Genomic DNA, 23,250 nt, shown 5'->3' on the forward strand with positions numbered 1-23,250 from the left:
TTAATGTTTTTATTGATCTCAGAGAGGAAGGGAGAGGGATAAACATCAATGGTGAGAGAGAATCATTAATTGGCTGCCTCTTGCACACTCCCTATTGGGGATTGATTGAGCCTGCAACCTGGGCATATGACCTGACAGGAATTGAACCATGACCTCCTGGTTCATAGGTGGACACTATCCATTGTACCACACTGGCCAGGCTCTTGAAGTCTTTTTAGATGTATGATTTTATTCTTTCCCAATAGAAAAGGTATAATAATATCACTTTTGGTGAGCTTATTTCTCATTTAGTTTCACACACTTAGTAAAATAAGTCTTTTCAGCTGTTCAAAAGAAATGAACACATCTGGTTCACAACAGTTCAGATGAAATTTAGTCATTGCCGAAGTACTTGGTTCTTAGCTTGGAGCAATATTACCTACTTTTCTTTTTTAAGATCTAATTCTCTTCTCATAGTTCTTTTGAAAAAATGTTTGGAATAGAGAGACTAAATAGCAAATGACAAATGCACACAATACTGCATTTTTTAAAAAAAATCCTTGATTAATAGTCAATGCTTCACAAGATAAAACTATGTTTATAATTTTTTCTCATAAACCTGAAATAAGAAACAGTTCAAAATTTCAAAAATAGTTCTTTATTAATAAAGCATTTTATAAATACACATTTTAAATTTACATGTTAGGTAAAATACATCCAAAGTTAAATGTCACTTCTCAGATTACTGTACAGAAGTCATATATACAATTCTTTTGTTTTCTAGTAATTTTATACCAGTGATTTGAAACATCCTTAAGATTTAATAATATATTGTAATAATTTCATTTTTCACTTTTTAGAGCTTGATAGAAGACAATCAATATCCTGAATAATTTCAGAGGTTCTTTTCAATGCCACTGATACTCTCTTATCATTAACTTCTTCTAGTAAGCTTTCTGAATAGTTTGGTTTACAATCAAAAGACTGTTCATTTTTCTTGTTAGAAATCTGGTTTAGGACACCACTATTCTCCAGTAACACTAAGTTGCTTAGTCAAGGAGTTTTGCCCACATTTTTCATTATACAAGTGTTTTTAATTTCAGAAAGCCTGACTTCATATTAAAATAGGATTTCTCCATTGGGAGGAAGATCTTTTGGATTCATAATAGAGTTGGTACTTCAGAACTTACCAAGTCTGTTCCTCATAGATGAAGAAACCAGAGTAAAAGGGGGAGGGGAAGAGTATGTAGGTGTGTGTTTGGATGGAGGTTTGGTGAAAGGGAGGAAATAAAAATCTCAGTAAAACTTGAAGCCGGATTTACCAAGAAAAAAAGAGAAGTCAAATAAATAAAATTATAAATGAAAGAGGAAATGACAACTGATACAACACAATACAAAGGATCGTAAGAGACTATTATAATTATATACCAATATATTGGACAATCTAGAAGAAATGGATAAATTCCAAAAACATACAATCTACCAAGACTAAATCAAACAAAGCCTGAACAGATGGAATACTAGTAAGAAGGAGACTGAGTCAGGAATCAAAACCTCCCAACAAACAAGAGCCCTGGATCAGACAGTTTTAATGGTGAATTATACCAAATATTTAAAGAGGAATTAATACCAATCCTTCTCAAACTCTTTCAAAAAATACAAGGAGGGAACACTTTCAAAGTATAAGGCCAGCATTACCCTGACAACCATAACCAGACAAAGACACTACAAGAAAACAAAAATACATGTCAATATCGCCAATGAACATGCAAAAATATTCAGTGTCATGTACCTTCTACAGAGAAGCTACTTCTCAAATATCTTAAGTATTCATTGAAGCTCCACAATATAGGTGTGGATTAATATAATCTATAGGGTCATGAATTAAACCTAGAATGGAAAGGAAGTAATTATGTAGGACAATACATTATGTTTAAAGGATACAGTTAAACTTCTGTATCTTTTCAAGTTCAGAAGCCACACACCTGTGGGGAAAAGAAAAGTAAGTTCATGCTAGTTATCTGATTCTTTTTTATACACAATATTTCAAATAAGCATACTTGACTGTTTTCGCAAAGGTTAGAATTTTAAACAAAAAAACCTAATAAATTAGATATCTAATTACAGAAAAATTATTTTTAATCGTAAGCTATCAAAAACATAGAGTTAAATATATTTAACTAAGAAAAGATTTTCTTGGGGAAAAAAGTCTTAGAGTTAACCATTTGACTTTTTTCCCCCCAGTTTTATTTATTTTTTAATCAAAAGGGGAAATGTTTTATTCCCCCCTCCTTTCTCCCTTACCATTTGACATTTTAATTTTGAGTATTAGTTGGCTCTTCTACACAGATTAAACTTAAAAGAAATACACATACCAATTTTCTTCAAGAACAGAACAAGTGGGCATCTCTCTCTGACTAGTCTGTGTCAGTCTTCTGCACCATGATATTACTGTTGATACATATCTAGATTAAATACATTAAAAGAAATATTTAAAAAATGAACTTGTATTCTATTTATAAAAATTTCAAAAATGACTGAAAAATCAAGGCAATTTGGGAAAAAGGGCAAAGAGAATATTTTAAAGTAAGGCATTTACTGGGAAATTCTCTGAATCTTTTTTATTCAAAAAAATTTTTTTTATTGATTTCTGAGAGGAAGGGAGAGGGAGACAGAGAAACATCAATGAGAGAAAACCTTCTGCAGGCCCCCTACTGGGGATCAAGCCCGAAACCTGGGCATGTGCCCTGGACTAGAATCGAACCAAGGAGCCTTCAGTCCACAGGCCAATGCTCTATCCACTGAGCCAAACCAGCTAGGGCTTCATTGGAAATAAGCACTTTTTTCATTATTCATCAAGGAGAAAATGATTTGCTCACATTCATGATTAATAATGATGAGATTTAAGAGTCAGAACAAAGTTCAAATTCAAATGTCTAAATTCTCCTTTTAGATATTCAAAGAAAAATGAATTTCATTAAATTTTATCATGTGAATGTGTTTACATATAAGACTAAGTGAGCATCTGCTTTTTAAAATTTAAACTAGAAAACACCCATTAATGTATACACACACACACACACCTATATGTATAATTACATATTAACTCCCTGAATATGCAAAACAAGTATCAAGTTTAATAAAATGATTATTCTGAAGTGACTGGCTAAAACAAATAGCAATGTTTGCTAAATACACTCTGTCTTTTTGAGGCAAATTATTCAAACCAGCAATGAGTGTTGGAGCATTTAGAATAAAATGCAATAAAGCTCAACAGAAAAATAAATTTGAGCTAAAACAAAGCAATTCTTTTGTGAACATTCTCAAAGTAAAATCACTAAAATGTTAAGAACATCCCAAATACAACGATTATAACAAAATGTATTACATAAACCAAAAGAAAGCACAGTCATAAAAACCTGATTTCAAGAATCTCCATTTTAAGAATAATCATTAGTTTATTTTTTCTATTTTATAGAAATATCCAGAAGTGTACTTATTTGTGGTTGCCAATCTTACTTCAAATTGGTTAGGGGATTAATTGGTTAACACATCTGACAATAACTTCTCCAGCAAGCCAGTTAGATCTAACATATTCATTTTGGCGAAAAATCACTTTAATACAAATGGAAATGATTAAAGCTGACTTCATCTTTTTTGTTATTCTAGATGCCAATATAACAGTAAACTCTGAAACCTGTTGAAATGACTTCATTCACATCCACATGTAAAAACTAAAACAAAATATGCAGATACTGTTTATGTTTCTGCTCTGTCAATTAAAAGTTTTTTACTAAAATGAAAATAATTTTTAAATTGCTTTTCAGTACCTTTCATATGGTCCGGGGTGTTCAATCTGAATTAACTGATCGTGTCCATCAGGAAAAGTTAACTTACACCAACCTAAGTTGAGACCTTGATTTATCTTAAGAAACATGGAGGAAAGTTAAGTTTTATCATTCCAAAACTAAAACAACAACAACACAAAACCACTCCCAAAACCCAAACAAAACCCTCTTCTAACTTAACAATTTAAAAAATACTAGTCCCTCTCTCTGTAGTGAGTTACTTAATAAAAATAAATATTTGCCACACCTATTTCACTTTTTCTAGGAAATCTAACGAGATCAATAAGCCTCTTGAAAGATGTCATACTTCAAAAAACAAATGGACCTGGCTGGGTGGCTCAGTAGGTTGATCGTCATCCTTGCCCCGAAGGGTTGTCGATTTGATTCCCGGTCAGGGCACATATAATAGGCAACATATAAATTTATAACCAAATTAGTATAGATACATAGATTGATGTTTCTCTCTCTCTCTCTGTCCATAGGTGAGGATTAAAAAAAAGAAATTGAGATAGAACGACAACAAAAAAAGTGCCACAGTATTTCCATAGATAAAACAAAAAACAATACAAAATAGATTTTAGCCTGAAGTATACTCACCTGTCTTTTTTCATTAAAAGAGCCAAAATTCCAATTTAGGGTTAGAGTAACGCCATCTATAAAGATGACATGTACTTTGTCATCAGAATAAGCAAGAAATCTTCCCACACTGGGTATGAACGATTCTCTCAAAAGCAAAGGCAGCATATTCTCTTTTATCCCAGGTACCTAAAACCAAGTTAAGTAAAAATAGCAGGAAGTAGAGTTATCCATTCATAAGATTTAAATGATTAATGAACTCTGAGGAAACTTTCAGATTCCTATGCAGAAGTCGAATATTGTAGAATCCTTATGTATGTTTAACTTTTCCACAAGTGGATGCCCAAAACAGTCGATTACAAGCAGATTAAACCCCCATTTGCTCTGAACTTTACAAAGAACACTGACAAGACTTAGGAACTACAGCAACATATAAATTTATAACCAAATTAGTACAGATACAGAAATCAAAGTCTGAGAATAACTTCCTCCAAGTCAGCATTAAAGAATGTACTTTTACAGTATGGAAAGAGAGAAGACTGCAGTGTTTACAATAACTATGTTTTTATATACAAATTCAACTAATTCCTATGGCCTTCCCATTCCATTTAAAAGAAGTAGCCCTGACCAGTTTGGCTCAGTGGATAGAGCGTTGGCCTGCAGACTGAAGGGTCCCAGGTTCGATTTCGGTCAAGGGCCTGTACCTTGGTTGCAGGCACATCCCCAGTGGAGGGTGTGCAGGAGGCAGCTGATCGATGTTTCTCTCTCATTGATGTTTCTAACTCTCTATCCCTCTCCCTTCCTCTCTGTAAAAAATCAATAAAATATATTTTTTAAAAAAGAAGCTAAACCAAACTATATACAATAAAATATAAATAAAAGCCTCATTTTGCAGCATTTATCTATTAAGTGGATATTTTTCTGAATAAATTAATGTTACAAAGAATTTCTTGCATGACTTAGATGAAAGTAATTTGAATTTAGGAATATAGACAAAATTATCTTGCTTTTGAAAGAATTTTAAGATACCATTTTCCAGCAGCATATACGATAGTTATGGCTTAAAGAAAGCCTCATCTTGGCACAGTGCTGAAGAATCCTGTGAACATGAAATACACAACTTAAACATTTGCAAATTATTATGGCATTTTCCAATTCTAGCAACCATCCTAACTGCTGTACGACATCTCAGCCAAGAAGTTCATTTCCACTGAAATATGTCCAGACCTATTTCCTTCCAGAAAATAGTAAGCCCTTACAAGGGAACTACTACTGTTTCCCTTTGGCTAATCTTACCCACTTAAGGTTATTTCTCTAATTTGTGGCAATGAAATGACTCCAAATAGAATTTTCAGGTGCTCCTTTTTATGAGGTGATCGATTCACAGTGCCTCAAAGGGTTAGCATAGTCTAAGTAGTGGGTTGTAAATAAACTGTCCTAGAAATCATATTACCGATCTGCTCCTTCAAATCTACTTTGGAACTGGCTTAGACATAGTTTATACAAATAAATCATTGACTCCAACCATTCACTTTCATTCTTCTGAGTGCTACAGATTAATTAGCTAGGAGAACTAAAAAACATAGGAACCAAGGAACCAAACAACACTTCTCTTCTGTACACATGCAGAAACCTTTATTACTGTGAAGATAATAAAGAAGTATGAAAATTTTAAATGTATCATCAAATCCTCAACTTGATTCCAGGGAGCAATAATGATGCGAAATTTACCCAGAGAAGTCACCTATTTCCAGCACTTGCTTGCCACATAGAAATGTTTCTCCATATTTCATTTTACGTTTCAAAGATGGGAGTATTCTTTTAATTACAAAGTCTTAATCTTATCCTAACCATCAGAAAAGGTATCAAGGTTCTCAGACATAACACTTGATTCAGTTGAATGTGAAGGACTTACCTGGTGGCCTGTTTAAATAGAGAACACACAGAGAACAGACATCCCGGTCTCTCTGGAGGCAGATTATTTACTGAATACATTTTCTCTTCCCTCTGAAAATTAGTTTAAAGTGAAAAATCTCATTAATAATAAACATTGGCCATTATTACTCAGCTATTTTGTATTTACATATTTACATAGCGACAAAGGAAGCAGTTATTTTAACTTAAAGGCCGTAATAGGTATAATCTAAAGGTATTTCATGATGCTTTTCCATTTTTCCTCTCTATTCAACAGTCACTTTCTTACAGCCTATAACTGACTGTCCAATTTAAATCTTGGTATACTTGAACTAACATGGTTATAAGCTCAGCTGGTGTGGCTCAGTGCTTGAGTGTCAACCTAGGAACCAGGAGATCACAGTTCAATTCCCAGTCAGGGCACATGTCCGGGTTGCAGGCTTAATCCCCAGTAGGGGGTCTGGGAGCAGTGATTCTCTCTCATCACTAATGTTTCTATCTTTCCTTCTTCCTTCCTCTCTGAAATCAATAAAAATATATTTTTAAAAATTAACATGGTTACAAATGAATTTTCCTACTTATTATCAGGAAACATCACATAAGCTTTTCCTTTTTGACCAAAAAAACCCAAAACCTAAACATCAAAAAATTATTTTACTTGAATGAATCTATCATTTTGTTATACTTTACCAATGGAATAACTATTACTACAATTTATGGAAGATATTATTTATTGTCTTGGTTTCTTGAATTTTAAAAACTTATCCTTTCTGCATTTCGTCTTTCTCAGACTCTGTAATGCCAGTGTTTGCCAGGACTCTGTCTTCAGCCTTCTCCTCTGACTTCCTGATTTCTTCTTGGGTTATTTCCACAAGGTTCAAAGCTCCTTCATAATAATTATAATAGCAATGGCTAATATTTATTGAATAGATCTGTGCTAGGTGCCTATTTTTAGATGAGGAAAATAAGGCTTGAGGGCTAAAAAGTAGCAGAGATCTGTTTTGAACCACAAGAGAGAACAGCCCATACTTTACCATCACAATTTAGTGTATAGCAGGTACTCAAAAGTAATCTTTATCCTTTTATCCTGGACTGTGTACTTGAATATCACAGACATCTCAATTTTAACAAGTCAGAAATGGAATTATCTTCATTTCAAAATTTGCATTTTCTTCTCTACATTGTATCTACCTCTGGTATGTCAATTATCACATGCTGTTCCCTCTACTCGGTTCCCTCCTCCATGAACTCCTTGTGTCTGACTAACTCCTACTTTCCCTTCAGTCTCAGGAAAGCCATGTGGAGGTCCCACAGACAGGGTGAAATCCCCTAGTTATGTCCATAAGCACAGTGCCCGCTCTCCTGTTTCTTGGTTTTCATTTAGTTTTTATTTCATGTCTGTCTTCCCTTCCAGAATAGAGATAGCTTCATGAAGGTAGGGATTGTATTTGTTTTGCTTACCTTAGTATCCCCAGCATTTGTTAGTAGAGTGCTTAGCACATGGCAGGCACTCAAAATATCACATTTTAATTATTTATGTCTTTCTCTACTGGACACTGAGTTCCCTAAGTGTTCTTCTCTTTCAGCTATCCTAACTATTGCATCAGTTCTAAAATACTTATTTTTACAATTTAATCTCTCTGAAATTTGGAATCATCTTATAATTAAGAGTGTCTTATAATCACTACTAGAGGTCCGGTGCACGGACTCGTGCACTGGTGGTCCCCCAGCCTGACCTGGTGGTCCCCCAGCTTGAACTGGCTCTCCGACATCCCCCGAGGGACCGGATTACAAGAGGGCACAGGCCAGGCCGAAGGACCCCACTGTTGCACCAGGCCTCTAGTCTATATATATAAAAGCCTAAACAACCATTATGACCGGTCGACCGAATGACTGGTTGCTATACGACACACTGACCACCAGGGGGTAGACACTCGACGCAGGAGCTGCTCCCTGGTGGTCAGTGCGCTCCCACAGCCAACCTCCCGGGCCCCTCCCCCCAGCCAGCCTGCCTTGATCAGCCCCAATTGCTGGCCAGGCCGAGGAACCTCCCCTGTGCATGAATTTGTGCACTGGGCCTCTAGTCTATCTATATATATAAAAGCCTAAGCAACCATTACGACTGGTCGACCGAATGACCAGTTGCTATGACGACGCACTGACCACCAGGGGGCAGACGCTCGACGCAGGAGCTGCCCCCTGGTGGTCAGTGCACTCTCACAGCAAACATTCTGTGGTCCCTCCCCCTAGCTGGTCAACTTCCCGTGGTCCCTTCTCCCCTGCTGGCCGGCTCCCCGATAGGTCCCAATCTGGACACACCCCCTCCCGATTTTCTATTTCTGTTCTAACTACTGAACAATAGCACTTTCATTACTTTCAATATTCCACATTCACCCCAGGCCATAGTATCTCTGATAATCTTATCACTTACATGCCCTACTCTGTAATAGAGAAAGACAACGCTTTTATTGTATTTCATCCTGCAAAGCAAAGCCACGTGATACTATGGTGATGCCTTTGAATGGGTGATGGCAAATGTCAGACTGAGCAAATTAAGAGTTATTAACAAATTATCCACATTATTACATTTTGATATGATATGTTAAATGTTATGTTTCACTATTTTCAACACCAGAAAACAATCTTGTTCAACTTTTTAGTTGAATATAAAGATTTAGGAGTTAGGAGGTATTTAAAATATGCAAACAATAAATACATGCTAGAGAAAAAAGAATGTGCTTTTTAATTGACAAATATTAATTCAAAGAAGTATATTGATTCAAAGTAATGCTGCTGGTTTTAGTATTTCTTATTGACACATTCTATGACAGAAGAAATGTAACTTCTGATTTAAACATAATTGCTTAGGTGAATGGAAGACAGAATACAGGATGATAATACAGTAAAAATAAGGTGGTTAATAGTTATTGTGCCAATCCTGGCAGTAAGGTTATACTGATTGTTCAGACTAAGTAATAGCAAGCAATGTTATACAGAGATCAAATTTTCCAAATATATTCACAATTGCCGAAACCGGTTTGGCTCAGTGGATAGAGCGTCGGCCTGCGGACTGAAGGGTCCCAGGTTCGATTCCGGTCAAGGGCATGTACCTGGGTTGCAGGCACATCCCCAGTGGGGGATGTGCGGGAGGCAGCTGATCGATGTTTCTCTCATCGATGTTTCTAACTCTCTGTCTCTCTCCCTTCCTCTCTGTGAAAAATCAATAAAATATATTTAAAAAAATATATATATATTCACAATTATTTAGAAACAGCTATAGACCAAAAATCTTGAGTGGAGATCTCATTGTCCGCCTACCTCTTCTGATCCTTCTCGAATGGAATAGTATGTAAAATAGTTCCCAAAATAAGCTCCTTCTGATTTGAAAACAGATCCATCTCCAGGATAAATCTCTATTGAGTTCACATTTTTATGGGTAAGTCTATGGAAAAAAAATACAAGAACAGAAAGAAAAAAAGGCAAAGAAGTATAATTTTTTAACCTATCTAGCAAATGGATAATTTCATACTCTGTTCCTCCAGCCAGCTAAATTATTATTTTTTGGCAATAAAATGAATAGAACACCCAGAATTGGTGGATCTCTCTGCTTCAGTAACTAAGCTCAGCTTCTAGAAGTGAGGCATCTTCCCTTATTACCCTGGTATCCGCCCAGCCAATCACAGTGGCTGGTCTATAATGGTCACCAAAGCAGTACTCATTGCATAAGAGTTAAATATAACAACTCTACAACCTGAAAATAAGATTATTCTTTAATAATAAAACTAGCAGAATTAATACCTGATGATGAGATTAGCCATGTGTAGAAGGAGCTATCCCTAAGAGGAGGTTACTCGTTGTACCTGAGTAGCCACGTACAATCAAGGTATTGGGTATATAATGAATAAAGATATAAGCCAAGTCAATTTTATTGAAACATGTATGGAAAATACTAGTATGTTGTCAGTAACAAGTGGGTCCTCGTGCAGGAAAAGGAGAGCCCAAGAACAAAGTTCCCAGTACTCGTCAGCACTGTGTACAGAGTGAACCTCTCATCTGGCCAGCACCAGTATTCCAGTCCCTAGAGAGGTAGGGCTATTCCATGGAATAGTGCAGCACAGAGCAGCCGCTCGGCTAATATCTGCTGAGTGAATGCAGGCTGAAATCTCCCTTAGGAATCTAATGTCTCGATTCCATGCTCACCAGGCACACCTTCTGATGTGACTAATACAGACAACTAGATCCCCCATGCTTGGAAGGCGTGGCTTAAATAGCTGCCATGCGTCTCTCATTCACTAGCAAAACTAATCCCTCGATGGCTTTGGAGCTGTCACAAAAATCTTGCGAATATGATTAATGTGAATTAGTAACAAGAACCCTGTGTGTCCAAATATAATTAGGGTGTTGAGACCTGAAACCTCACAGCCAAGCACAGGAGCATGGTGGCGCTGCAAAACTGTATTCTCTTGTACTTTATCTGCAAGGCTAGTCCCGTCCCCTGTGACATCACTTCACAGCTCCAACTCCAACACAGGTGCCTTACCTGTACGTAATACCCTTGTGCCAGACCACTTTCACTAGTTCAGAGTAGGAATATTCTTCTTCATCAGACTGCCCCTGTGAAAGTGAATCACAGAAAGTCCACCTGTGAAGGATAAAATACAAGTTATGGATTCTGGTTGCTCAACAAAATTACCTTGAGAAGTCAACAAAATAGTGTGACTGTAGTAAGATTTATTCCTTGCTTAATTAATTAGATCAAAAAAGTAAAAATATGAAAGTACATTACATTTTAAAATGAGTCTTATTTTCCATGCATTTTCAATAATCTCACTATTGAATCTCAGCAGAATTACCTAAATTAACAATTGAGTAATCTTTAAAATTTAGGATTTGAACAACAAATATTTACTAATGTTCCTATGGTGGCCAGGCACTGTAAATACACTGGGGATATAACACCCAAAAAAAGCAAACATGGTCACTGTGATGTTAGACAGTAAACGTTGACATAAAGAAAGGGGACTTGCTGAACACTATAGGATTGTGTAAGAACCTCATCCTGTCTAGGGACTTGGGGATCACTGTTCTCAGGAAGGAAGGCTGACTCGGAGACCTGGACATGAACATGAGTTAGCAGGAGTGCTCCTGGCAGAAGACAGAGCGGGCGCGGTGGCAAATGATAGCTTGGGCAAACTTTCCAGGGCCGGCAAGAGTAGAGTGGTGAGGGGAGGACTGCAGACATGGGAAGGGACCAGAAAATGCAAGGCCTGTTAAGCCATGTTTAAGGGTAATGGATTTCAATCTAAAGCCAGTGGCAAGTTATTGAAAAATTGTTGATTTAGAAGCATCAATCTCTTTTGATGCATACTTATAATACTGGATTTTCCTATCTTAAACAGATAATCATGACACGCCTGAAAACCATTCCCATATTTTATTTGAGTAACAGGTATGTACTTAGAGACTACCTGGGATCAGACCCTAATTCTCCAAGTACAAGTGTGAGACTTTGCTCAGGTTATTTAACATCTCTGTGGCTCAAGTTCCTCCACAAAATGGGAAGATAAGAGACAGTACTTACCTCATGGGTTACTATGGGGATGAAACAGCATGCCTAGCACATACTGAATGCTTGGCGTTAGCTATTATTGTTATTATTGCACTACTTATGCAAAGTTCCTGTTACAAATCTATCATCATTAGGTTATTCATCTGTTAGTGGAGGTCAAAGGTTTTTACCTAGCCATCCATGCCTACCCCTTTGACCATGGACATATTTACGTCAACCAAAGATAGAGACGGCCTCGGAGGCCAAGCGTGAAAGAAAGAACCCATGATCATAAACTTGTCAGATCTACACTCCAGCAACCATGGTAACAGGCTCCACTGAGTGGCAGCAGATGCTCCCCAGGGGTCTGTACAGGTGCCTGGGCCATCCCTTACCACACTTTAATAATCATCTTTTCAGTAACAGTGACCCTCACTAGACTCTAAGCTCCTAGAAAGCAGGGACTGTGTCTCAGTCATCTCTGTAGTCTCTGTGCTTAACGATGTATCTAGTACAGTCGGCCTCCCATAAACATTCATTCCATGGACACAGAGTTAAGAAACAAGCAACACATTTGCTAGGCAAATTATTTACTATCCGTTTTAAACAAGGTTTGGATGAACCGAATGAACTTTCCTTATGACTGGTATCAGATGACTTAGAAAGACACATTATCTATAGGAGGACTGGTTCTGACAAGAAGGTCGTTCTTCCATTACCTGTGCAGGTGTGGGACAGGACAGCTGAGCAGCAGGGCCCTGGGAAGAACAGAAACCTCTTTTCCTCTCTCCTCTGCAGCAGCAGACGTTAACATTGTACTCTGGGGGATAGTCCCATCAGTTCCAGACATATTGCTGATTTTATTATGAAAGCGAAGTGCTAAAGACAGAGGGTATTTCCATTCCTCTGGACAGGAGGCCACAGAGCAGCGCTGCTCTACCCACGCGTGGACACAGCTGTGCTTGGGACCAGGCAAAGGCAGTGCCTCCTCCCCCTCAGTTCTGTTCCCACAAGGCTTCTTCTCTGAAGGTCCTTTGGGTTTCACGATCTGACAGTGAAGTTCGTTTTCTTTATTCTTCCGTCTCTGTCCTGGTAAACTTCCATGTGCACGGGTTTTGTCCATTTTTCCTACTTGTTCTTTTGGGGCCTGATTATTTTTTTCTGACAATACTACAGATGAGCCTGGCTTCTGGCTCACTTTACACAAAAAATGTACTGTAAATTCCTGCTGAGACTTGGGCAGACAGAGGTATGCATGACCATCTACAGATGGTACCTTCACGGCGCCGCTCTGCATGCATATCATGCCACCATCAGTATCAAGACTGGGCCATCTCACCTCTGGGATGTCAATGAGGATACGCTGAGTTGAGGGGAGGGAAAAGAGATGGTCAGTATTTTCTGTTAACAGACCAAATTTTCCATACATCTGATACCTACATATTGTGTAAGAATGCTCTTAAAGTTTTATATTTTACTACCTAGACAGAATGAAAAAGACAGAGTCAGGTGTCAGCCTAATATATGGCTTTTCAGAGAATATTTGATATTGTTAAGATTATCTCTTTAGAGAGATAAAACAAACACACACACACACACACACACACACACACACTGAAAAAAAATGAGAAAAAAAAATCATCCTGATTATATCTAGTGTTAGACATATTTTTTTAATGTACAATGAATCAGAGATAATTAGATTTTGAGTCCCTCCCAAAATTCTACTCTCAAAAAGGCTATCGACGTCTATAGCACTATAATGCATGTATTAACTCAAATGGTATGAAACTAGCATAAAAATCATTGACAGAACCACCCAGAGATTACAGAAACAGACTCAATATATCTTAAAATGTTACATGTGACAACATAAGGTTTCAAAACAAGGGGGAGGAGAGAGTTATTTAAGAAATGGTACTGAATGATTGAACAGCACTAGGGATATGTTCTCTCAAAGGGTTATGACCTGGACTAAAGTACCTGTCCTAGATACATCAGACCCTAAAATAAATATCATGTGACTTAAAGAGTAACTTGTTAAAATATATATATTTTTTGATTTCAGAAAGGAAGGGAGAGAGAGAAACATCAATGATGAAAGAGAATCATTGACTGACTGCCTCCTGCACGCCCCATACTGGGGATCGAGCCCACAACACAGGCATGTGCCCTGATAGGGAATCAAACCATGACCTCCTGGTTCATAGGCTGACGCTCACCCACTAAGCCACATGGGCTGGGCAAGAGTAACTTTTTAAAAAACTGAATTACTCAAAGGTAAATGGATGATCAATAGCAAACAGACGTGTAACAGTAACCGTGCCTCATGCATCTTTTCATGTAAGGTAGAAACAACAGGTATCACGAAAGTCTTGTAATTAGTTAATCTTGCCAACAGCTATCCATTTCAACTTCCATTTATATAAAACTTGAAATTTATAAAAACCATTGTCGGAAAGCCTCTTAAATTTATAGTGCTATGTCAGTACACTAAAGTTAAGGGCATTATTCATTAATGGTCAAGCTGGTCTATAAGGATGATGGTTCAAAAAGTTCCATCTTCTAGAACTAGACTGTCTGATAATCCAACAAAATACCCATTTTCAATGAATAGTCACTCCAATAGATACAGTGGGAAAACAGCCTTGTAGACCAAGTCCCAGCTTACAATTTTTCAAGGCTTCTTTGTCATGAGACAATGTAAAATAGAAAACCACTCCACAGGCAGGCAAGCATCATGACAGTAGCAGAAAGTGGTTAATAGACACACAGACTGGGTTCAAATCCTGACTTTGCCACTAAGAAACTTTCTATGGACAAGTTAGTTCCTGTCAAAAGGAGCGTATCCAGCCAATATGCCTTTTCTGACTGGTCAGACTCCCATTTTGACCACCAGGGACTCAAGGCATGCTGGTGCTAGCAAATATTTTTAATATCACTCCCCGTTCGTGGCACACAGTAAACCCTCAATAAATGATAGTGATTATTATTCCTAAAAGTTCAAAATAGAGTGAAAGCAAAAAGAATAAAATTTGCATACCCATAAGTAATTGCATATCTCTATTACACATTAACAGATAAATATACATAAGCTACTAAAAATATCCATATAATCTCTTCATTTTCACACCTCCAAAAATCAAAAAGTCACCAACCTGAAAAGCTCTACATAGAATCTTTGGCTACAAAGAAAAAGACAGGGTAATGAATTATGTAACTTCTGTGTCTCAGTCAATATATACAAAACATGAGAACTCTAGTGTGGTGAATGCTGAGTGACTATGCATTCATTCTACAGCAACATGTCTATTCCCAAGTGTCATGAAGAAAAAGGCCAATTATTAAATGACCTATTTCTAATTGCTTGCCCTCAAATCTTACTCACAAAAATTATTTTTTTAAAAAAATTACCTTTTTTCTTTCAGGAGGTATAATGCTTTCAGATAAAAAAGGGCAAGTGGCGAAAGCGTTTCGAAAATCTAGGGCTCTCTGTAGTTGCTCCTACAAAAAGATACGAATGTAATTTTAGGAAAATGACTGAAAATCCATTTAGTATGAAGCAATCCTGCATGCTAATGACTTCCATATTCCGCCCTCCCCCCCCCCCCCCAACACTGAACGAGCAATGTTTGCGTCCTCTTTACTTACTCGGTAAGTGCTAATAGCAAAGTGTGTCCTCTGACGAATTCTTTCCGGTTGTTCTAAAGGATGTGCTGAAACAGGAGGTGCCTTCTCAAATGAAAATTCAGAGCCACAGGGAGAAAGCTGCAGTCTGGAGCCATCAGCGTACTGTACCTGCACAGAATCGTCTTCATAAAGCACCATTCGCACTTCAGCCGCCATCACGATGACGATGGGTAATGTCCTCCCAAGGCAAAGACTGACGGAAACAGGGAACAGCAGCACCGATAGTTCTCTTAACGTACAAAAGTTCTACCCAAATAAGCTGGTGTGTTTTCTGAGAACATAAGTAAAACATACTGCCATTGCATTTACTTTTGTTGGAGGAAAATGTATCTTACTGGACACACTTAAATGATTTGAAATTAACATTCCTGACAGAGTGCCTTGAGGAACCCCTAAGGCTTTTACTCCAGGGTGGAAACATAACAGAGAGGTAGAAGACAGTCCAAGTTATAACTGCCTGTGGCTTTACTTCTCCTGAGGTTCAATGTCAGAAAATTATCTTTAGTATCTCATTTCAAATAACAAGCAAATTCCACCTTTGAAATAAGAATACAGCAAATCACTTGTAATACATGGAAAGGGCAGACCAAAAGTAACGATTAGGTCTAAAAGAAAAGCATACATATCTGGATTCTTGTCCCTAGCCCGGCATTAAAGAAGTATCTTCAGCCCTAGCCAGTTTTTTTTTTTTTTAATATATTTTATTGATTTTTTTACAGAGAGGAAGGGAGAGGGATAGCGAGCTAGAAACATCGATGAGAGAGAAACATCGATCAGCTGCCTCCTGCACACTCCCCACTGGGGATGGATGCGCCCGCAACCAAGGTACATGCCCTTGACCGGAATCGAACCTGGGACCCTTGAGTCCGCAGGCCGACGCTCTATCCACTGAGCCAAACCGGTTAGGGCCAGCCCTAGCCGGTTTGGCTCAGTGGAAAGAGCGTGGGCCTGCAGATTGAAGGGTCCCAGGTTCGATTCTGGTCAAGGGCACATGCCCGGGTTATGGGCTCCATCCCCAGTAGGGGGTGTGCAGGAGGCAGCTGATCGATGATTCTCTCTCATCATTGATATTTCTCTCTCTCTCTCTCCCTCTTCCTTCCTCTCTGAAATCAATAAAAATATATATATTTTTAAAAAGAAGTATCGTCATGTCACTACTGAAAACGCTAATTAACCTCCCAGGTCTTAGTTTCACCCTCATCTCACTCATTTCAATTTCCTCTCCTCCACTTCTAAAGTGACTCTGTGTCTTCAGCTATGCTTTCCATGTAGGTATGATGGAAATGGAATTAGAGGATGGGTTCCATTCATACCCACCATTTACTAGCTATAAGCTAGGTCCTTTGTTTCCTTATCTGTAAAATGGGAATAGTGACAGGATTGCTGTAAGGATCAAATGAGACAACACATATGACACTACCTAGTATTATGAATGTAACTTTGTAGAATTTCAATAAAAGTTGCTCCCAACCATCTCCCCGTCACTTTTAAAATATATATATATGTTTTATTGTTTTTTTTTACAGAGAGAAAGGGAGAGGGATAGAGAGTCAGAAACATTGATGAGAAACATTGATCAGCTGCCTCCTGCACATTCCCCACTGGGGATGTGCCTGCAACCAAGGTACATGCCCCTGACTGGAATCGAACCTGGGACCCTTGAGTCCGCAGGCGGACGCTCTATCCATTGAGCCAAACCGGTTAGAGCTCCCAGTCATTTTTTATCCATGTCATCTTCTTCCTTCATGGCATCTAACCGCTGTCAGAACTGATTTTATTTATTTATTATTATTATTTTTTTTTTGGTCTTTTCCCACTAGGATATAAACTTACATCAGAACAGAGACTTTGTTTGATTCACAGTTGTACCCCTGGCATATATACTTGGCAAATAATAAGGGCGGAACAAAGATTTACTTAATGATGAAAGAATAAGTAAATTTTAGAAATCTTGCTTTTCTTGAATGTGCAGTTTGAGTGAATGGTATCTCAATGTTAGCAATATTTGATATCTCACTCTCTTTCCCTCTACACTCTTGTAACAAGTCCTGTTGATTTCGTCTCTCATGAACCTGGCTCCTCGTTTTCTGCTTCAGGCCATCAACTCTCCCCTCAATTCCTGTAACTATCTGGGACCTTTTTTTCCAGCCTTTTCCCCCTCCAATCCATTTCTAGTATTGCTCTCATAGGTAACTTTCACAACCCAGCCCATACCAACCACTTTACATCGCTTGTCTACATACTTGTTAAATGGCAATAAATATTCATAGCCATATATAGGGTGTCCCCCAGCATGTACACAAACACTGAATGATTATAAAGGCAGTGCTTATTAAAATACATTTCAGTTTCAAAAGTGAGCCATCAGCGGTTAAGGTGTGTATACATTTTTTGGGGGGACACCCTATATATATGATGTCTACTTGCTATTTCAGGAAACAAAAAACCAAATAAACAGATGCTTATAAAAAAGGAAGAAAACATTTTCTGGTAACAACTGGGAAAATGTCTCTATTTTTGGCCTAGTTATTTATTTATTTTTTATCAACAGCTTAATCAGGTGTGATTTTTTAAAAAAAATTAAAAGCATACACAAGAGACAGTAGAATGTATAAAGTTTCTGACACATCAAAAATCGCCCCAGTCCACTTTCCCAGCCACAACTGTCTTACTGTTTGTTTTCAACACTCAGCACATTATGTCTGTTTAACGATCAAAAAGCCTTAAGTCTGTTCTTGACATCAGCGGGAACCTGACTTTTCCAAAATGCCGTATCTAGTTGCAATAACAAATTCACCAAAGCAACCAACGTTTGAACTCACAGCAGTTCTGAGCTGAAAAGTCGTGGAAACGAGGCCTATCAACCGCCCTTGCGCTTTGATTTGCCAAGTGGCTCGAACCGCAGCGCTGCGCCTGCCCACGACTGCTTCTCGAGGAATTGTTCTTAATTTTAACAAGTGAAGCTGCTCGATGGAAAACAATCACAACCGCAGGCCCATGAGGACCCGGGTCTCAGTAGCTGAGCACGGGGAGCGCCAGCGAAGACCCCGGAGGAAAACACAGGCAAACAACAGCGATTCAAACCTTCCCGCCCCCGCGGGACCAGCCAGGCCGGAAGTCCCGCCCCTGCCGCTCTCGGAGAAGGGAGGAACCGGAAGTGGGGAAGGCGTTTAGGGGGAGAGGGTCCCGACCCAGAATCTGGTCCTCTCTTCTTTCGAGTTTACTTCCGGTGCCCGACACAGACCCGGCCCGACCGGCTGTGGTGAAACCCGTGGCTCGAGCGTCGTGAGGGTCCGGCGAGTTCCCCGCGCGGGGGTGTTGGCGCAGTGACGCTTGTTTAAGTCATTGAACGACAGTTACACCTCAGTGCAGCTGTTGAGGAAGAACCTGGTCAAAGGCGGAGGCCTTTCCTTCTAAGTTGGTGTCAGGGAATTTGTCTCAGCGCCTTTATCTAACAGCGAGTAGACTGGACTGCCCATTTATGTCACTACACGGGTGGTAGGGTCCCCAGCGACGGGCTGGTGCGAGGCGCGCGGGGGGGAGGCGGGACGGAGCCAGGTCGAGGATGGCAACTAGAGTAACGGCAGGAGGCGACCCGACAATAACTTGATCAAGTGGTGGTAAGTGTTCCTGAAATAAAACGCGGAGGTCTGACCGCGGATAATGGGTAGACCCAGCCTGGGCGGAGGAAATACTCCCGCTGACATACAAAGGATAAGTAGGTACTGAAACGCGAACGTGGAACTGGACCGCCCTGGATTCCCGGTTCTTGTCTCGATGGTTTCGAAGCAGGAAGCCACGAGCGAAAGGTGGTCGGTGAAAAGCACAGACGCTTTGTTGCTGGCAGACACTGCCTCCAAACCCCGATTCTAAGTTCGGAGCCGGAGACTCCGTCCCCGCTGCACGGACAGAGGCCCCTGGGAAGGGTGACCGCTGCTCTCTGTCTTTGGCATTAAATAGGCTGCAGCTCTTCGTCTGAACCCGACCCCTTCTTACTGGTCATGGTGCTACAGTTAGTTCCGAGCTCAGAGCCCACGTGCCCCCCCCCCCCCCCCCCCCCCCCCCGTCCCCTCTTCCCCTGTTGGCTGGAGTCCCTTTGATGCATCTCTCAGCTCTGCCAGTTGTGTGGAGAGAAGGCCTCTCTCATGGCCCGCCAAGCAACTCAGGTCAGGGCTACTTTGGGCCTAACTTATGGTCACTTTATTGGCTCAGGCCCGCGATGCCTTTTGGTTTAGGATATATTTCTATTTGCCTATTCCATTTCTCTACTCTCTATACAAGATACACACCCTGGTGTCTTCAAGTCTCCATTATGTATTCCTTCCCCCATAGACCCCTTCTTATTCCTAAAACTTTCTAAACCTGCCTAGTTAAACTAGCGAGCTAACCCGTTCAGTACTAGCCAGGTGGAGAACAGTGTTCCAAGCTGAGGTAACAGCCTGTGTTAAGGCTCTGAGGCCAGAACACCAGTTTGGTTTAAGGATGTTGAGAGAGAAAAGAGAGGCCTTCAGGGCAGAGAAGCCTGAAATGCAGCTAGGAGGTAGGCAGCGGCAAGATCAGTAGGAATTTATGGATGATGGACTTTATGTTAAAAGCAACAGTAAACTATTCTAAGGGCTTTGAGCAAAGTTGGCAGGACCAAGGGATGAGAAATCTAACTCCTTAAATTCATCTCCATTTTTAAAAGACTGATATGCAAACTGACCTCTGCCTTATGTAAAGTATAACAAGGGCATCCTTAGACAATCCTGTTTTCATTGATCTGTGACTTCGGTTTGTATTACACGGGGCTAATAGGTCCTATCCCTCTTCCACCTTTTCCCTCTCCGTTATCTTAGAAACTCCCATATATGAATTGCTTACAACGGAGGGGTTTGTGATGCCATTTGTACTTTAGAAATATTCCTGGAACTGCTGAGTGAAGAATGGATTGTAGGATGCAAGAGCATATGTGGGAACCCAAGAGAACGCTTTTGAAAAACAAACAAGGGATGAAAATTCAGACTGGGCAGTAAGAATGGAGATCACAGCTCCAAGAAATGTTTAGATAAACTATATAATCTTGGTAATGATTGAATGAGTGTTTGAGGGGGAGGGTAGGAGTTAAAAACAGGTATTTATGTATTTGTGCTTTTTTTCCCTGTGAAGCAAGTCATCAGTTAGGGGCGGATCGAGTGGAGAGGGTTGAAAAGAGGAGTAACAGTAAGATAATGGCAGTGCTGATAGCCCATGACTGTGAGTTTACAGGGGTACAAACCTACCAGAAATATGACCTCCAGCTGTCTGCCTCATCACAGTGTAGGGTTCATCCAGGTTTGGCGTCTTGCCAGGCTGATGCGAATGGCAGTAGTGTACATGACCTTAAATTATTTACATCTGCTAAAGTCAGCCAAAGACCCCTAGGCTCAAGCCTGCAGTTTGACAAAATCATATTGACTGACTTGCAAGCAAGGGCTCGCTCTAAAGGAGCCATGATTAGCACTCCACCTCTGGGTGAGGTCTGGGTTCCTGCTGCAGGATGCTGAGCAGCTCTGAGGGAGACCAGTTGTGGGCTGGATGCGGTTTCTGCAGCAGGACTAAGAGGAGGCTGGATATTCTCATGAGCGAGGGCAGTTTAGCAACTGCAGTCCTCAGTAATAGGTGGGTGCGGGTAGCTACTAAGTCTGGAGGTGTCATTGTCAACGTAACAGAGGTCACACAAAGAAAGAAGGGGTCATGACATTTCATCGTTGTTGCATGACCTTGGGAGAGACAGCATTTCTGCTAACTCTGTGTCTGCCCTCCCAGCCTGGTTAACAGCAGGGCTTTTCTTTTTTTCTTCAGTTTGAGCCAAATTTCAGTCCTTCCATCCTGGACTTCTCACTTTCATACCAAGCCAAGCATCCTCCTCTCTTGCTAAATGTGACTATTTTTAAGGAACAAATTACAATTTAACCTATACCTATCTGTCCCCCAATAAGATTTTTTTAAATTTTATTTTATTTATTTTTAATATATATATATATATATATATTTTTTTTTTTTAAATATATTTTATTGATTCTTTACAGAGAGGAAGGGAGAGAGACAGAGAGTCAGAAACATCGATGGGAGAGAAACATCGATCAGCTGCCTCCTGCACATCTCCTACTGGGGATGTGCCCGCAACCCAGGTACATGCCCCTGACCGGAATCGAACCCGGGACCCCTCAGTCCGCAAGCCGATGCTCTATCCACCGAGCCAAACCGGTTTCGGCATTTTTAATATATTTTTTATTAAGATATTACATATGTGTCCTTATACCCACATTACCCCCTACTCCCCCCCCCCCCCCGCGCTCATGCCCTCACCGCCCCCCCCCCCCCCTGTTGTCCGTGTCCATTGGTTAGACCTATATGCTTGCATGTAAGTCCTTTGGTTGATCTTTTCCCCTTACCCCCACCCTCCCCTACCTTCCCTCCAAGGCCCGACAGTCCAATCAATGCCTCTCCGTCTCTGGATCAGTCCCTGTTCATCAGTTTATGATGTTCATTATATTCCACAAATGAGTGAGATCATGTGGTATTTATTTTGTTTTTGTTTTTGTTTTGTTTTTTACAGAGAGGAAGGGAGAGAGATAGAGAGCTAGAAACATCGATGAGAGAGAAACATCAATCAGCTGCCTCCTGCACACCCCCTACTGGGGATGTGCCCACAACCCAGGTACATGCCCCTGACCGGAATCGAACCTGGGACCTTCTAGTCCGCAGGCTGACGCTCTATCCACTGAGCCAAACTGGTTTCGGCTGATCATGTGGTATTTATCCTTCTCTGACTGGCTTATTTGACTTAGCATAATGCTCTCTAGTTCCATCCATGCTGTGGCAAATGGTAAGAGTTCCTTTTTCTTCTTCCTATTCTTAAAGAATACCTTTCAGCATTTCATATAATGCTGGTTTGGTGGTGATGAACTCCTTTAGCTTTTTCTTATCTGTGAAGCTCTTTATCTGACCTTCAATTCTGAATGATAGCTTTGCTGGATAAAGTAATCTTGGTTGTAGGTTCTTGCTATTCATCACTTTGAATATTTCTTGCCACTCTCTTCTGGCCTGTATGTTTTCTGTTGAGAAATCAGCTGACAGTCGTATGGGTACTCCCTTGTAGGTAACTGACTTTTTTTCTCTTGCTGCTTTTAAGATTCTCTCTTTGTCTTTTGCTCTTGGCATTTTAATTATGATGTGTCTTGGTGTGGTCCTCTTTGGATTCCTTTTGTTTGGGGTTCTCTGCGCTTCCTGGACTTGGAAGTCTATTTCTTTCACCAGGTGGGGGAAGTTTTCTGTCATTATTTCTTCAAATAGGTTTTCAATATCTTGCCCTCTCTCTTCTTCTGGTACCCTTATAATTCTGATGTTGGTACGCTTGAAGTTGTCCCAGAGGCTCCTTACACTATCTTCGTATTTTTGGATTCTTTTTTCATTTTGCTTTTCCAGTTGGGTGTTTTTTGCTTCTTCGTATTTCAAATCTTTGACTTGATTCTTGCGATCCTCTGGTCTGCTGTTGGGAGTCTGTATAATATTCTTTATTTCAGTCAGTGTATGCTTAATTTGTAGTTGGTCCTTTATCACAACATTGAGGGTATCACTAGATTTCTTGAGGATCTCACTACATTTATCGGCGGTTTCCATAAAATTCTTGAAAAATCTTAGAAACATGGTTTTGAATTCTATATCCAGTCA

General features: G+C 39.8%; 1 protein-coding gene across 1 annotated transcript; it reads right to left on the reverse strand.

The window, feature by feature from the left end:
• Positions 1–734: 734 nt before the first annotated feature.
• On the reverse strand, positions 735–18,565 carry CUNH5orf34 (chromosome unknown C5orf34 homolog). Its single transcript, XM_070411422.1, has 13 exons — positions 18,378–18,565; positions 15,517–15,748; positions 15,280–15,369; positions 12,585–13,228; positions 10,858–10,959; positions 9,636–9,759; positions 6,319–6,410; positions 5,433–5,502; positions 4,425–4,592; positions 3,810–3,904; positions 2,355–2,444; positions 1,924–1,964; positions 735–1,019 (listed from the first exon to the last, which is right to left on the reverse strand). Exons 2-13 carry the CDS (start codon positions 15,709–15,711, stop codon positions 829–831), a joined length of 1,902 nt encoding a protein of 633 aa, XP_070267523.1. The 5' UTR covers positions 15,712–15,748; positions 18,378–18,565; the 3' UTR covers positions 735–828.
• Positions 18,566–23,250: the final 4,685 nt, after the last annotated feature.

Source organism: Myotis yumanensis, unplaced genomic scaffold, assembly GCF_028538775.1.
Source record: "Myotis yumanensis isolate MYYU_CA2020_CCGP unplaced genomic scaffold, mMyoYum1.0.hap1 SCAF_4, whole genome shotgun sequence".
NCBI lineage: Eukaryota > Metazoa > Chordata > Mammalia > Chiroptera > Vespertilionidae > Myotis > Myotis yumanensis.